This window comes from Palaemon carinicauda, chromosome 4 (assembly GCF_036898095.1).
Source record: "Palaemon carinicauda isolate YSFRI2023 chromosome 4, ASM3689809v2, whole genome shotgun sequence".
NCBI classification, from domain to species: Eukaryota; Metazoa; Arthropoda; class Malacostraca; order Decapoda; family Palaemonidae; genus Palaemon; species Palaemon carinicauda.
In genome coordinates, this window is record NC_090728.1 from 142,408,148 (window position 1) to 142,424,779 (window position 16,632).

Here is a 16,632-nt window from a genome sequence, read left to right on the forward strand (position 1 = left end):
TCTTTGAAAACTACATATGTTTAACAAAATGAATAATGATATTTCTCTGTTTTCTTACTCTTTCTCGTGTTTTTTTAAGGAAACCGAACCCCCACCTTTGAATTCAACCCTGTCTATAGAAAAATCTAATGCTCAGTAACAACACCAAAACTTAATTGATCACTTTAACTTTGGGAGGATATAAAAAACAATAGTTTATAAATAGATAGAATCTTTTACAGAAGGATGGAGCCACTATTTGTAATACAACTCGGTATTTTATGAACACTGAATAGAAGAAAGTATCAATAGGAGCAGACAGGTATGAAGAGAAGGGGATTGCAAAAAACCTATACAGATATGTAACATAGTGTACAATATGTATGAACGGCCAAAGGGCAGCTGATGGGTCTTATCAATTTTGTAGACATAAGAAAATACAAAATCTAAGAATATGTGCCAATGGTTTTCTTGATTTCCTCCGGGATGTTTGCGCAACGCAGGTGGCTTTAATAATTGAATAGGGGGAGAAGTGTTCGGATGCGTATAAGCATTAAAAATGTTAGCATAGTGCAAAAGATAGTATAGAGTCCTGTGAGCAGGTATAAGTGTTGGGTAAAGAATGAATACATAATTTAAGATAGTAGAAGGCAGGAAGAGAGCAAGACTTGGAGATGGTTTGATAGATGGAGTGAAAGACACGTTGGATGGAGACGATCATGAAGCAACTGAAAGGGTACATGCATAAAAGCTGTTAATGCCACATTGTTTTAGCAGGGTTTTGGTCGTGCATTTTTTATGAGGGTTTGGTTGTGCAAATTTTGATGAGGGTTTTGGTTGTGCAAATTTTGATGAAGGTTTTGGTCGTACAAATTTTGATGAGGGTATTGGTCGTGCAAATTTTGAAGAGGGTTTTGGTCGAGCAAATTTTGATGAGGGTTTAGATCGTGTAAATTTTGGAGGGCTTTGGTCGTGCAAATTTTGGAGGGGGCTTTGGTCGTGAAAATTTTGATGAGGGTTTCGGTCGTGCAAATTTTGAAGAGGGTTTTGGATCATGCAAATTATGAAGAAAGTTTTGGTCATGCAAATTTTGGAGTGGGCTTTGGTCGTGCAAATTTTGATGAGGGTTTAGAATGTGCAAATTTTGAAGAGGGCTTTGGTCGTGCAAATTTTGGAGGGGGCTTTGGTTGTGCAAATTTTGAAGAGGGTTTTGATCGTGCAAATCATGAAGAGGGTTTTGGTTGTGCAAATTTTGGAGTGGGCTTTGGTCGTGCAAATTTTGATGAGGGTTTAGATCATGCAAATTTTGATGAGGGTTTAGATTGTGGAAATTTTGAAGAGGGTTTTGGTCGTGCAAATTTTGGAGTGTGCTCTGGTCGAGCAAATTTTGATGAGGGTTTAGATCGTGCAAATTTTTAAGAGGGCTTTGGTCGTGCAAATTTTGATGAGGTTTCGGTCGTGCAAATTTTGAAGAGGGTTTTGGTTGTGCAAATTTTCGAGTGGGTTTTGGTCGTGCTAATTTTGATGAGGGTTTTGGTCGTGCAAATTTTGGAGTGGGTTCGATCGTGCAAATTATGAAGATGGTTTTGTCGTGCAAAATTTTGGAGTGGCTTTGGTCGTGCAAATTTTGGAATGGGCTTTGGTCGTGCAAATTTTGGAGTGGGCTTTGGTCGTGCAAATTTTGATGAGGGTTTAGATCGTGCAAATTTTGAAGAGGGCTTTGGTCGTGCAAATTTTGGAAGGGGCTTTGGTCGTACAAATTTTGAAGAGGGTTTTGATCTTGCAAGTTATGAAGAGGGTTTTGGTCTTGCAAATTTTGGAGTGGGCTTTGGTCGTGCAAATTTTGATGAGGATTTAGATCGTGCAAATTTTGGAGGGGGCTTTGGTCGTGCAAATTTTGGAGGGGGCTTTAGTAGTGCAAATTTTGAAGAGGGTTTTGATCTTGCAAATTATGAAGAGGGTTTTGGTCGTACAAATTTTGTAGTGGGCTTTGGTCGTGCAAATTTTGATGAGGGTTTAGATCGGGCAAATTTTGAAGAGGGCTTTGGTCGTGCAAATTTTGGAGTGGGCTTTGGTCGTACAAATTTTGTTGAGGGTTTAGATCAAGTAAATTTTGAAGAGGGCTTTGGTCGTGCAAATTTTTTTTGGGGGGGTTTGGTCGTGCAAATTTTGAAGAGGGTTTTGGTTGTGCAAATTTTGATGAGGGTTTTGGTTGTGTAAGTTTTGATGAGGGTTTTGGTCGTGCAAATTTTGAAGAGGGTTTTGATTATGCAAATTTTGAGGAGGGTTTGGTTGTGCAAATTTTGATGAGGGATTTGGTTGTGCAAATTTTGATGAGGGATTTGGTTGTGCAAATTTTGATGAGGGATTTGGTTGTGCAAATTTTGATGAGGTATTTGGTTGTGCGAATTTTGATGAGGGATTTGGTTGTGTAAATTTTGATGGGGATTTGGTTGTGCAAATTTTGATGAGGGTTTTGGTAGTGCAAATTTTGAAGAGGGTTTTGTCGTGCAAATTTGGAAGGGGGCTTTGATCGTGCAAATTATGAAGAGGGTTGGCCGTGCAAATTTTGTCAACGGTCTAGGTCGTGCACAATTTTAAGTGGGTTTTGGTCTTGTAATTTTGAAGAAGTTTCTGGTCGTGCAAATTATGAAGAGGGTTTTGGTCGTGAAAGTTTTGGAGAGGGGTTTGGTCTTGCAAATTTTGGAGAGGGTTTTGGTCGTGCAAATTTTGAAGAGGGTTTTGGTCGTGTAAGTTTTGCAGAGGGTTTTGGTTGCGCTAATTTTCATGAGGGTCTTGTTCGTGCAAAATTCTAAGTGGGCTTTGGTCTTGTAATTTTTTAAGAGATTTCGATCGTGCAAATTATGAAGAGAGTTTTGGTCGTGCAAATTTTTGCTAAGGGTCTTTGTCGTGAAAATTTTAAGTGGGTTTTGGTTTTATAATTTTTGAAGAGGGTCTTGGTCATATAGTTTGAAGAGGCCTGTGGTCGTGTAAATTCTAATGAGGATTTTAACCGTGCAAATTTTAATGAGGATTTTGGGCATGCAAATTTTGATTAAGTATCAGTAAAAATTTTACTACAGAGAAGGTTCATCAACAACCTGTTAAAGGATGTACGTGGTAGTGACCGGTATGTTTTATCCTTAGAATTTGCCAATATGGGAGGAGAAACGAATATATTATTCTTAAAAAAATTAATTGGGGGAGATTTACGCTGCATATTTGGCTACCAAGTCATCTCATATTTTATTTCGTTGTCTTCCAGACAAAATATAATCAATACTTTGAAGCCTTTGCCAATGGCCTAGTAATGAAAACAATACATCTTGTAAATGTATACTTTGGCTCTCCTTTACTAATCTTTTTCGTCTCATATCTTTTTAATTCGTCATTTAAGTTAATTTAGTTTTGGTGTACTAGTTATGAAATGTATAATGTAATTATGTAATAATGTAATTTGTGTGTGAATGTATGTTATTACATATTTATGAATGTATATCCATGCTCACACACACACACACACATATATATATATAATATATATATATATATATATATATATATGTGTGTGTGTGTGTGTGTGTGCGTGTGTGTGTTTGTGTACTTATGTGTATGTGTATGTATGTGCATATATATATATATATATATAAATGTATGTATGTATGTATGTATGTATGTATGTATGTATGTAATATATATATATATATATATATGCATATATGTAGTAGGTTGGCCAGGGCACCAGCCACCCGTTGAGATACTACCGCTAGAGAGTTATGGGGTCTTTTGACTGGCCAGACAGTACTACATTGGATCCTTCTCTCTGGTTACGGTTCATTTTCCCTTTGCCTACATACACTCTGAATAGTCTGGCATATTCTTTACATATTCTCCTCTATCCTCATACACCTGACAACACAGATTACCAAACAATTCTTCATCACCCAAGGGGTTACTGCACTGTAATTGTTCAGTGCCACTTTCCTCTTGGTAAGGGTAGAAGAGACTCTTTAGCTATGGTAAAGCAGCTCTTCTAGGAGAAGGACACTCCAAAATCAAACCACTGTTCTCTAGTCTTGGGTAGTGCCATAGCCTCTGTACCATGGCCTTTCACCGTCTAGGGTTAGAGTTCTCTTGCTTGAGGGTACACTCGAGCACACTCTCCTATCTTATTTCTCTTCCTCTTGTTTTGTTAAAGTTTTTCTAGTTTTATATAGGAGATATTTATTGTTGTTACTCTTCTTAGAATATTTTATTTTCCTTTTTTCCTTTCCGCACTTAGCTATTTTCCCTGTTGGAGCCCCTGGGCTTATAGCATACTGCTTTTCCAACTAGGGTTGTAGCTTAGTAAGTAATAATAATAATAATAATAATGTATATATATATGTATATATATATATGTATGTATGTATATATATGTATATATATATATATATATATATGTATGTATGTATATATATGTATGTATATATATATATATATATATATGTGTGTGTGTGTGTATGTATGTCTATATATAGGTATGTTTGTATATATATTTGTATGTATGTATATATATATGTATGTATGTATGTATATATATATATATATATATACATACATATATATATATATATATATATATGTATGTATATATATATATATATATATATACATACATACATATAAAATATATATATATATACATACATACATATAAAATATATATATATAATATATATATATATGTATATATATATACGTGTATGTTTGTGTATTCATATTAATATATATAAGTACATAGCATGTGAATTATATTACTGAGTGAAATTTTTAACATTCGTCTTCATGGCTGCGTTTTCCTCGCCCTGTTTTGCTCAGACTAACGGTCAAGGCTTGGAGGAAAGCAGTTTGACTCACCACTGCGGTAATTTCCATATAATTAGCCAACTGGGTAATTTAGCTTCGTTGTTTTTTTGCTTCTGAATCTGGCCAAAAATGAAAAATTCAGCCTCGTTTGGTCACTTTGGTAATTTGGTTGCATATTAAACATTTATTTTCTGAACAGCTTGATGCTCATATAGGTTCAAAGCTTGGTTACGTCATCTTACTCCATTATATTATTGTAAGAACTCTTGTTATGATGCTGATCATTTTTTATTTAAGACTTTTCGCTGCCTCCAGGCAACATTTTTAGTAAAACAGCTAGACATATAGAATTATAAAATGAAAGGTGCATATTACTTACTGCATACTAAAGGGGGAATGACAACCCTTTAGCAATAAAACATAAAGTCAACATAATGTTAAATTAAGAATATTTCAGACTAAGAAAAGAGAAACTGGACTTTCATCCCTGTTTTCAGAAAATGTACTTTAAAAGCATCGACTATTCTTAACATGATGTTTTCACTATGGGATGCTATTACTTTAAATCTTTATTTCTATTGGATATATATAATATATATAATATAATTGGTTCGTAGACGCCTCAATGAGCTAAATGTCTTGATTTCGAAGTTCGTATAGTACCTTAGCAATATGCATAGAAGTATTAATTTCACAGTAAAATACGAACATGAAAATCAACTTGGTCTTCAAGATACAAATCTTACGAAACGTTTTACACGCAGACGGTTTTTACCTCGGGATTTTGTTTTTAGTAAACAAACATTTAAGGGTTATGGAATGAACTTTAATATTCATATGGGTTTAAATTATAAACTGAATAAACCTTTATTACATAGAGCATATTATTCTCTTCATGGTAATTGGTTTAATTTTCTCAAAGAACTGAATTTGTATGTAAGTTAATAAACAGATTTTTAAATTTAAGTTTGAACGAGTTACAAATGGTGAAACCGGAAAAAAAAAGCTAGTAATATATCAGTTCGGGTAGTACTGCTAGGGTGCCACAACCCACTCTCCCCCACTATCCACCACAGATGGAGCTTAATAATGCTGAATCCCCTGCTGCTGCTACCTCCGCAGTCATCCAAGGCGACTGGTGAAGCAGCAGGGCCTACCGGAACTGCGTCACAATCGCTCGCCATTCATTCCTATTTCTAGCACGCTCTCATTTCTCTGACCACTATCCTCCTATCACCCAGAGCTTTCTTCACTCCATCCATTCAACCAAACCTTGGCCTTCCTCTTGTACTTATCTCATCAACTCTTTGCATCATCACCTTCTTTAGCAGACAGCCATTTTCCATTCTCTTAACATGGCCAAGCCACCTCAGCACATTCATATCCACTCTAGCTGCTAACTCATTTCTTACACCCGTTCTCACCCTCACTATTTCGCTCCTAACCGTATCTACTCGAGATACACCAACCATACTCCTTAGACACTTCATCACAAACACATTCAATTTCTGTCTCTCCGTCACTTTCATTCCTCACAACTCTGATCCATAAATCACAGTTGGTGCAATTACTTTCTTATACAGAACTCTTTATATTCATGCTCAACCCTCTATTCTTTACCACTCCCTTCACTGCCCCCCAACACTTTGTATCCTTCATTTACTCTCTGACATACATCTGCTTCCACTCCACCATTTTCTGCAACAACAGACCCCAAGAACTTAAACAGATCCATCTCCTCAAGTAACTCTCCATTCAACATGGCATTCAACCTCGCACCACCTTTCCTTCTCGTACATCTCATTACCTTACTCTTACCCAAATTAACTCTCAACTTCCTTCTCTCACACACCCTTCCAAATTCTGTCACTAATCGGCCAAGCTTCTCTTCTGCGTCTGCAACCAGTATAGTAACATCCACAAACAACAATTGATTTAACTCTCATTCATGATTATTCTCGTCTACCAGTTTCAATCCTCTTCCAAGCACTCTAGCATTCACCTCTCTCGCCACTCCATCAACATACAAGTTAAACATCCATGGTGACATCACGCATCCCTGTCTTAGCCCCAATCTTACTGGAAACCAATCGCTCACTTCATTTCCTATCCTAAAACACGCTTTACTACCTTTATAGAAACTTTTCACTCCTTTTAACAACCTTTCACCAATTCCACATAACTTCAACACATTCCACATCGCTTCCTTATTAACTCTTATCATACGCTTTCTCCATATCAGTCTATGGAAAGCGAAAATGACAGAATAGCCTCAGTCCAGCGCATAGTAGGGTGCTAAGAATCTCCTGGTTTATAAATACGATGGAAAAATTTAAAATTTGTAATTGGAATGTTAGAACCATGACTCAGATTGGGAAGTTACAGCAAGTGGAGAATGAATTTATGAAATATAGTTTGGATATCTTGGCCCTAACTGAAACACGTTGTAAGGGGATTTATAAGGAAAACCTTAGGCATACATACATATATATATATATATATATATGGTATATACATATATATATATATTTATATATATATATATATATATATATTTATATATATATATATATATATATGATATATGTGTGTATATATATATATATATATATAGAGAGAGAGAGAGAGAGAGAGAGAGAGAGAGAGGAGTATATATATAGCTGTATATATTTATTTATATATATATATATATATATATATATATACTGTATATTATATATATATATATATTATAGGGACAAAGATGAAGTTGGAAGAGAAGGGTTAGGCATGATGATGACACCAAGAGCAGGAAAGGCTTTAACTGAGTGGAGAGCTTTAAATAGTACATTGTTACTTGCAAAGTTTAAATCAAGGCACTGCTATATGAGTATTATAATTTGCTATGCCTCAACAAATGATTCTCCTGAAGATAGGAAAGATGAATATTGAGAGGATATGCAGAGTATAATAGAGGAGATCCCTGAGAGAGATTTGAAAATTGTGATTGGTTATTGATTATTGGAAGAAATAATCAATGTATAGAGAATATGATGGGTGTTTAGGGTCTTGGCGAAATTGCAATTAAAAATGGAGCACATTTTATAAGTTTTTAGTCAGCAAACAACCTTGTCATTGGAGGTACTCTTTTTCCAGCATAAGGACTTCAATAAATATACATGGCTTAACCATGTGGCAATTACAAAAAATCAATAGATCACATAGCCATTACTAAAAAGAGAAAGAGGACTCTGAAAAATTTAAGTTATCGAGGTGCAAATATTGGTAGTGATCGCCAGCTCGTCATAGACACGAAAATCAGAACTGAAATGTACATAGAATATTTAGGTTTGATACAACTACTATCGTTTCCAGAGGTCGTGCAATAGTGTTTTTCCGATATATCTATCAAAACCGGCTTAAGAATTTCCATGAAATTATAGCAATGAATGTTTCAAACATTGGCCTAATTTTTGGGGGTACAATGAATTGACATATGTGCTTAATTAACCCGTTTACTATTAGAGAAAAAACTTCTTCCCTTCCTTCAGAGCTTTTCGAAGAAGTGTTACTTAATCACGTAACTGTCACGCAGAGGTTCCCCCAACCCCCCTTCGGTGTTTACACCTATGGCTATCCTAGTACTCCCCGCCCCCCCCTTCCTTCTTGCCTTCTGTCCTTCATTCCCATTGTTATTAGGCTACCGAGTAAATCCCTCTTAGGAAAGACTGTGTACTGCACATATAAAATGTGCCGGAAGAGCAATAAAATGTTTTATGGTGGTAGATATTGATTAGATGGTTAACACAAATTATCAAACATAATAGAAGAGGTTTAAAACAGGGGTGTGGAATCGCACTGAGAGATATTCTACTCTGACTCCTAAAAATTTTAGATTTGCGACTAAAAAATAAAATAAAATAAAAAAATAAAAATAAACACATTTGTAGAAATAGAAATCATTTTTTTCCTTGAGAATGATGATGAGTAAAATGTATAAGTGTCCATTTCTTGTTTTTCTCTTTTTTTTTTCATCCCTCATATATCCATGGTTTCCAGCAATTGGTGATAACATTATTTTGGGAAAAGCAAAGCTAATGAATACTTTGGTACGAGTATATCAGCTTGGCATGTAGACAATGTCAATGGATTTCTCAAAGTAAGGTTGATTGGTTCTTTAATTGAAGTCTGGTATAATTCCAGTGACAAAGTCGCAATAATATTTGTCACATACCTTTTAAGTAACAAAAATAGATACTTGGTACTTATAACGTAAATAAATATATAAGACTATAGGTTGAAATATAATAAATCTTGAGTATGCATGAACCACACACACACACACACACACATATATATATATATATATATATATATGTATTATATACATATATGTATTATATATATATATGTATTATATATATATATGTATTATATATATATATGTATTATATATATATGTATTATATATATATATATATATATGTATATATGTATATATATATATATATATATATGTATATATATATATATATATATTATACAGTATATATAGATATATATATATATATATATATATGTATATATATATATATATATATATATATGATTTCAAAATTTATCAAATGGCCGATGTCAATGCCCTTATATGAAACATCTTTTAGAAGTCTACCTTCTAAGGAATTCAAGCTACTCTCTCTGGTGAAATTGATATGATAAAATTATATCAAACAATGCTCTCCGTCAATTTCTTCCTGGCAATTGATGTATCGAGTAACCTGTGTTGTATGGAACAATGAGTCCTACGGCTTAACCTAAAGAAAACTATATTTCTCTTGCTTTACCAACACTCGCTTGAAGTACGTAGTGTAGGGTTAGCATGGCTTCTTTCGTCTCCTGTCATAAGTCTCATTCTTGATCTTCAATGTAAGTGAGTGGGTAAGATATAAAACGTTGGTCTTGTGTTTAGGTAAAGTCTAAAGTCACGAATCACATTACCAGGTATGCTGAACTTTTACTGACAAAGAATCCCGTATTGCTTGGGGTAGGTCATATAACAATTATCTATGGAGTTAAACATGCGTTTAACAATTCGGGGGATGGAAGGTACAGGGGAAGAAACGTTATAACAACGTCACTGAGGGACGTCATCACTTTTGCGAATATGTGGGTGTGACTGGCTTTAGCCTCATTTTCTTAAGTAAAAAAGTTAATGAAACGTAATTGGCAATGCACAGTATTTCCCAAAATTAGGCCATTGTATGAAGCGCTCCCTGCTTTGATATCATTGAAATCCATCAGTTATTTTAGGAGTTATTAAAAAAAAAAAAAAAAAAAAAAAACACTATTACACGGCCTCTGAAAAACGATAATAAGTTTCTAGAAGAAGGGTACAGAAAAGCGTTTTTAATTAGATATAGGATTCAATTTGCAGTCTTAGAGACTATGAGAGACTTACACGGCCTCTGAAAACGATAATAAGCTTCTAGAAGAAGGGTCCAGAAAAGCGTTTTTAATTAAATATAGGATTCAATTTGCAGTCTTAGAGACTATGAGAGACGAAGAGCATACAATTATTGAAGAATGGTGTGATATTAAGAACATATATCAGTCAGTTGGTAGTGGACGTTTTGGGACATGTAGTTACAAGGAGAAAGCCATCAATAAAAAATGACACTTTGGATACTATATAAAGGAGACAAAGATAGTAATTGACTGTTAAAAGTTTTCTAGAAAGTAGTGAAAATTATAAGGTAGAGCATGCTAAGTATTCCAGTATTGACACTGAGGTCAAAAGAAAAGCCATGAATGACTGGAGAGAGTATTTAGACAGTAAAGCAGATGAGGTTGCCAAAGCTATAAATCCAGGGAGTGGCTATGGGGTAAGAATTGCTCATATAATTATTAGTGAAATCTCTACTGTGGGAAAGAGGAGGAAGCATATACCCATCCAAAAAAGAGAGATGGTTCTGGCATAACAACAGAAGATGAAGAAAGGTAACGTTAGATGGAACACTTTAGTGAAGTCATGAATTTGAGATAGATAAGGATTAATCTAGCTGATATACCTGAAGCTGAGGAAGACCTTGATGTGCCCATGAACGAATTCAGTGTTTGAATTCGAAACTATCATTAAAAACTCGAGATGGAAAGCCCCCGGATACGATGGAATAACTGTAACTGCCGAGATAATATTGACCGAAAATGAAGTGAATCACAGAATACTTACAAGATTATTTTGTAAAAGTGTCCTGAAGAGGCAAAACTTGATGAATGGGTGCTAGGAGTGTTGGTGAAAATGGCAAAAAAAAAAAAAAAAAAAAAAAAAGAGAGAGAGAGATATAACTTATTGCAGTAATTACTGAGGAATCACACTTACGTCAATTGTCATGGAAATATATAATATGCTTACTCTAAAGAGACTAAGTAGATAGTGATGAAAAGCTTAGAGGTGAACAAGCAGGATTGAAAAAAAAGGTAAACGTTAGATGATAGAGACGACTGGCGAAATCTAATCGAGGCATAGGAAATGATGATGATGATGATGACGTATATGTATGTATTATAGGCACGAAAGGGAAAAGTTATATATATATTATATATATATATATATTCACATACACACACATATATATATATATATATATATACTGTATATATATTTATATATGTATATATATATATATATATATATAATCCTGTAATCTAAAACAGAACCTGATAGCGGCAAATCACTTTTTCCTTAACTTGGAAAAAATTGGAGCAATAGAATTTCTTATCCAAGATAAACTCTGTGCTTCGGAAGTAATAAAAGGAAAGTTGCAAAGATAATGAGGGCCACCTGTACCATTTTTCACTCTCATTTCCTGGAACTGTTTTATCTTTCGCCATGAATGAGACCGGACGAAATGCAGGACTAATTAATGCCTGCTTGGTACTTGATATCTTACCTCATAAAAGAACTTCTTGTGAAATGATAAGTCTTTTGTTGTGATGGAGTCGACATTCTCTCTTGAAACAACCAACACACAAATGAGAGAGAGAGAGAGAGAGAGAGAGAGAGAGATTAGAAAAATAACAATGTAAACGAACGATTATTCTTTTTCTGGAGATTAAATTTGTTTTTTATTTAATATATTGTTAATGATTTGGCCAACTCTTTGCTGTTCGCAAATGTACCTGGATTATTAAAGAAAGTTTTCTTCCCCTTTATACTACTTCGCACTTTTATCAGTTCTTCAACCTTTTTTGTTCACATTAAGCATCCAAAAGTCACTTCTGTAAAGTCGAGATAGCTAGAAAAATAATCGCTTAACATTCTATAATGGTATTTGTCGAATCTAAAAAAGGCCTTTGAAATGTTCACCGCCTTACTTTGTGGAAAATCTTGCGTTATTATGGAATTCCTCTTAAGTGGGAAATTTGTTGAGTCTGTTCATGATCAGAGCAAGTGTTGAGTTAATGTTAGTGAAGTCTTATCAGATGAATTTCCAGTGAACAGCGGAGTACTCTAAGGGCATGTGCTGTCACCTGTGTTTTTTATCCTCCTCATGGATTTTGTAATGAATGGAACAGTTGATGGTGGAGAAGGATTGGACTTGATTGCTAATAAGGAATGGAGACAAATACCTGACTGACAAGTTCAGTAAAATCCAAACATCACAATCTTCTTTTCAACAAGGTAATTAAACATCCTTTTCATATCGTAATATTAAAAAAAAAAAAAAAAAAAAAAAAAAAAAAAAAAAAAAAAAAAAAATTCCTAATGTATTTTAAATGACAGATTCGACGGCCTTTCTTTTGGCAAAGTCGTTACATATTGGGTTCATTTGACTTTTCCCTGACAATACCTTGATTGGAAGTTCTGTAATGCAATGAGAAATTCACTGTCCCCGCTTCTCCGTAATTTGCATATGCAGTTTTTTTTTTTTTTTTTTGCATCTCGATTCTTGATAGATTCCTTCCCTTGAAGTCTTTAGTGTTCGTTAGTGAACCGATATGCTTTGTGCAATATCTTCAAAAATAATTACGATACTTTTTTATTTGAAGCGGATATTAAATTCATTATTTAAAAGAATGTTCAGTTATATTGAATATTTTCTTTTTCATTCATTTATTTAGCTCTAATATAAGTATTTTTTCTTCTGGAAATTAATTATTTCACCTCTGTAAGAGTTGAGCTTGACTCATTGGGCTGGTCGATCTTATCCTTTTAATAATTATAATAAAAGGAAGCTTATTTGCGATGCAACATTCAACTCACATCTACATACATTATCGCAAACTATAGACACTGCAGTTACTATTTCCCCTCTCAATGAATATAACTCAGCCAAAGAAACTGTTCTCTTTCTCGTTCAATAAGTCTATATCATACGTACCCTTAATTTCGTTCATACCCTTTCCATTGCATGAATAAGACAGTCAAGCACAGTCTATTCATATTTAACTGTGGAATCCATTTGATAGAATCCCATAATAATATCCATATGTTTTTTTTTTTTATTTCATTCTTATCCAAAGCTCCCATGGCTGCCTCAGCTTATTTTCCTCTTAGTCTAACCCCTCACCTACTTCCACCTTACTCTCTCTCTCTCTCTCTCTCTCTCTCTCTCTCTCTCTCTCTCTCTCTCTCTCTTCAGATTATTATTTTTTAACTCAGGAGTTGTCTTGTAAAGTGGAACTTCTGAGAAACAAAGTGAGCACAATTTCTCTTATCAAGAATTTCATAGAATACTTGAAAAGTAGTTCCTTAGCCATTGTTGTCTTTTCTTTATTTCAAACAAATGAAGAGATAGTGAAATACGTTTTACAATTTCAGGCTGAGGACTAGAAAGCGACGAGTTAGCTTTAAATCAAGACAAGGGCAAAATATTTCTTTGAAAATATTTTTCGCCCCCTTAATATATATATATGTGTATATATATATATATATATATATATATCGAATCTTAAGCGAAGCAAAAAATCTATTTTGGGTGAGATATCCATGTCGTCCCGATGAAAGGTTCCCTTAGTAGCTTCCAAAGGGTATATGACTACAGTGGATATTCCCAGAGAATTAAACTAAAGGTTTCCAGAATTCTAACTTCTGGCGCGAGTACCCTTAAGGTTGTCCTTTAGGATATCGCATAATAACAGGGGAAGTATTCTTGACACGCCACATAGCTATCTGCACCCCACATAGCGTTTACTCTTCGAGGGGGGAATCAGTGGCAAGATATAGGAGGAGCCGTTACAAAGTTCACCTCCTCCGTTACTGTTATGGGCACTCGGATGACAACATATGCGTCGGCCATCTTACTGACGTCATCCCCGCCCGCCAACTCCATTCCTTTTAGCATTAAGACCAGCCCCCATGATACAGTAAGATCAGGAGGGGGCCTGCTAAGGCCATATAGAGAACAAAGGGCTGGTCCATTAGGACGATATGGCTATTTCACCCAAAAATGGATTTTCCGCTTCGCTCAAAATCGGTTTGTAGGGCTCAGGCCATGTAGTCCTGATGGAAGTGTACCAGAGCATTAATGTATCGTAGATTTTTCCCCTCAGTAGTGCCTTCGTCTTCTAGACAATATTCTTTGTTCTTATGACCTAAGAGACCTAGAACATTACCGGTATATGTCATTTCAGCTGAGCATGTACTATGCTACTGCTTCCTGACCCCCTGCAGGGAGGAGTCCCATTGGACTCTGGAAAGTCTCGAAGTTGCATGGTAAATGGAACCCACCCAGCATCAAGAAGAACCTGCCAGTCCTAGAGCAAGGTAATAGATAGAGTATATATCACGTGTCGGAACAAGTTACACCAAGCTAGATGGGTTTAAGCGTAGGAACCATAGAATTCTATTGTTCAAGTACCTTATGCAGAGTAGAGGGATAATAATACTCACAAACATATTTTATTCTAATGTTAGCGCGAAATAAGACGCACGAAATCAATAAATCTATTTATTTACAATAAATGAGAATTAGCCTTCATAAAATATAATGTAAAGCTGTAATTAAAGAAGCAAATAAATTACATAGACTTGGAACATAGACAGAAATGATCGTGATACCTGAAAAGGAAACTTGCCACCCACACATGTCGATTCCATAGGAATTGTAATGTCTTTCTGAAAATGTCTTTATATACACTTCATGTTGTAATCATATGGCACGAGTGTTTAGTCTATGTAACATCTCCTCAGTATATTAGAACATTCCGTAGTGTCACCATGGTAACACAAATTACACTCTGTTGCGCAGTAGTGTCAACACAGTCACCCTTAGAGTTAGAGTCCCATACAACTCACTGTTCTTCGCAGCACTAAACTGCAGGTTTTAGCAGACTACCTGCAGCTACCACAAAGTGTTTCACTACTTGCACCTGCTTCGCATAGTGTTTAAAGAACACTCTAGATGACTTCCATCCTGTAAACAAGCGAAGACTCTCGAAATCCATTGATTGGAAGAAATTCAAGGAATAGGCGACTTTCTTAGTAGCGTGACCTACGTGTGTACTGTCAGTATCCGCTCTGTGAATAAAGTAGGTGATCTTTGCCCTTAGTTGTTTAAGTGACAAGACGGAACCCGATGTTTCTCCTTTGAAGAGCTGTCCTCCACCGAAGTCTGAAGTTCTGCAAATATAGACCTTTAGACTCTCCACTGGACACAGGAAGATATCTTCCTTCAGAGGGCAGATTCTCCAGGGACCCCATCTCTTAGTGGGTAGCTCGTTCTTGGCGAGAAACGTTAGGTCAGGAAAGAGGGTGAGATTGCCTGTTTCTGTGAACTGACTCTAGCCCCCGAGGCTAAAGCAAACAACAAAACCACTTTCTGAGTCAAATCTTTCAGAGGGCAAGTCCTATTGTTCAAACCTGAGGCAAAATGTAGCACTTTGTCAAGAGACGAGGAGATAGGTCTCTGAGGGGCTGCAGGTCTGAGTCTAGCACATGCCTTCGGCAATTTATTGAAGATTTCCGCTGGACAGGTTTATTTGGAATCCGTATAGTAAGGGTTTTGTCAGGGCCGATTTGAACGTGGAAATAGTGTTAGCCGCTAAGCCTTGTCCATGAAGGTGAATGAAGAAGGACAACCAGAAATCCATCGATAATTCTGTATGATTTCTTGCCTTGACAAAGGCCACCCATTTCTTCCAAGAGGAATCATATTGCCTTCTGGTAGATTTTGTTTTATATTCCTCTAAGAAGTCTAAGCTTTCTTTCGAGATCCCAAACCTCTTCTTGACAGCTAGGGAGAGAAAATCATGAGATGAAGGTCTCAGGTTTTCTGTAATGAAGTGAAGACAGTCGACTTCTGAACTTGTTGGGACAGAACTGGGTCTGGCAGAGGAACTAGCTTCGGTTGTAATTCCAGGATCAATGGGAACCAATTGCTCCAGGGCCACTTAGGAGCCACTAGGGCTGCTATTCTTTGAAAGGATCTCAGCTTGGTGAGGACCTTTAGCAGGAGGTTGGGTGGAGGGAACAGGTAAATCTTGGTCCATCTGTTCCAGTCCAGGGACATAGTGTACACCGCTTCCGCTCGAGGGTCCTCGTATGGGGCCACGTAGCGAGGAAGTTTCTTGTAGCCGCTTGTTGCAAAGAGGTCTATCTGCAGTTCCGGAACTTGGTGAGAGATGAAGGAGAATGAGTCTGCGTGTAGGGACCATTCTGACTCTATCAGAGCTATTCTGGATAGAGCATCGCCATCACGTTGTGGAATCCTTGAAGGTGAACTGCTGATAGGTGCCATCTTTTCTTCTGCGCCAGACGGAAGATGGGTAACAACACTTGGTTAAATTGGGGCGATCTTGTGCCCTAACGATTCAGACATCTGACCA

At 35.9% G+C, this 16,632-nt stretch overlaps 1 protein-coding gene across 1 annotated transcript; it reads left to right on the plus strand.

Annotated features, from left to right (window-relative positions):
* The first annotated feature begins 1,611 nt into the window (after positions 1 to 1,611).
* On the plus strand, positions 1,612 to 14,566 carry LOC137639688 (uncharacterized PPE family protein PPE12-like). Its single transcript, XM_068371937.1, has 4 exons — positions 1,612 to 2,195; positions 2,564 to 2,729; positions 13,975 to 14,172; positions 14,480 to 14,566. Exons 1-4 carry the CDS (start codon positions 1,612 to 1,614, stop codon positions 14,564 to 14,566), a joined length of 1,035 nt encoding a protein of 344 aa, XP_068228038.1.
* The last annotated feature ends 2,066 nt before the right edge of the window (positions 14,567 to 16,632 follow it).

Bases quoted from the DNA above. Each gene is read 5' to 3' on its own strand.
- LOC137639688 (XM_068371937.1), top strand. From the start codon at position 1,612: ATGGGCTTTGGTCGTGCAAATTTTGGAGTGGGCTTTGGTCGTGCAAAT. The intron at 2,196-2,563 runs GTAAGTTTTGAT...TCAACGGTCTAG, and splicing joins TTGATGAGGGTTTTGGTTGT to GTCGTGCACAATTTTAAGTG. The intron at 2,730-13,974 runs GTAAGTTTTGCA...CACGCCACATAG, and splicing joins TTGAAGAGGGTTTTGGTCGT to CTATCTGCACCCCACATAGC.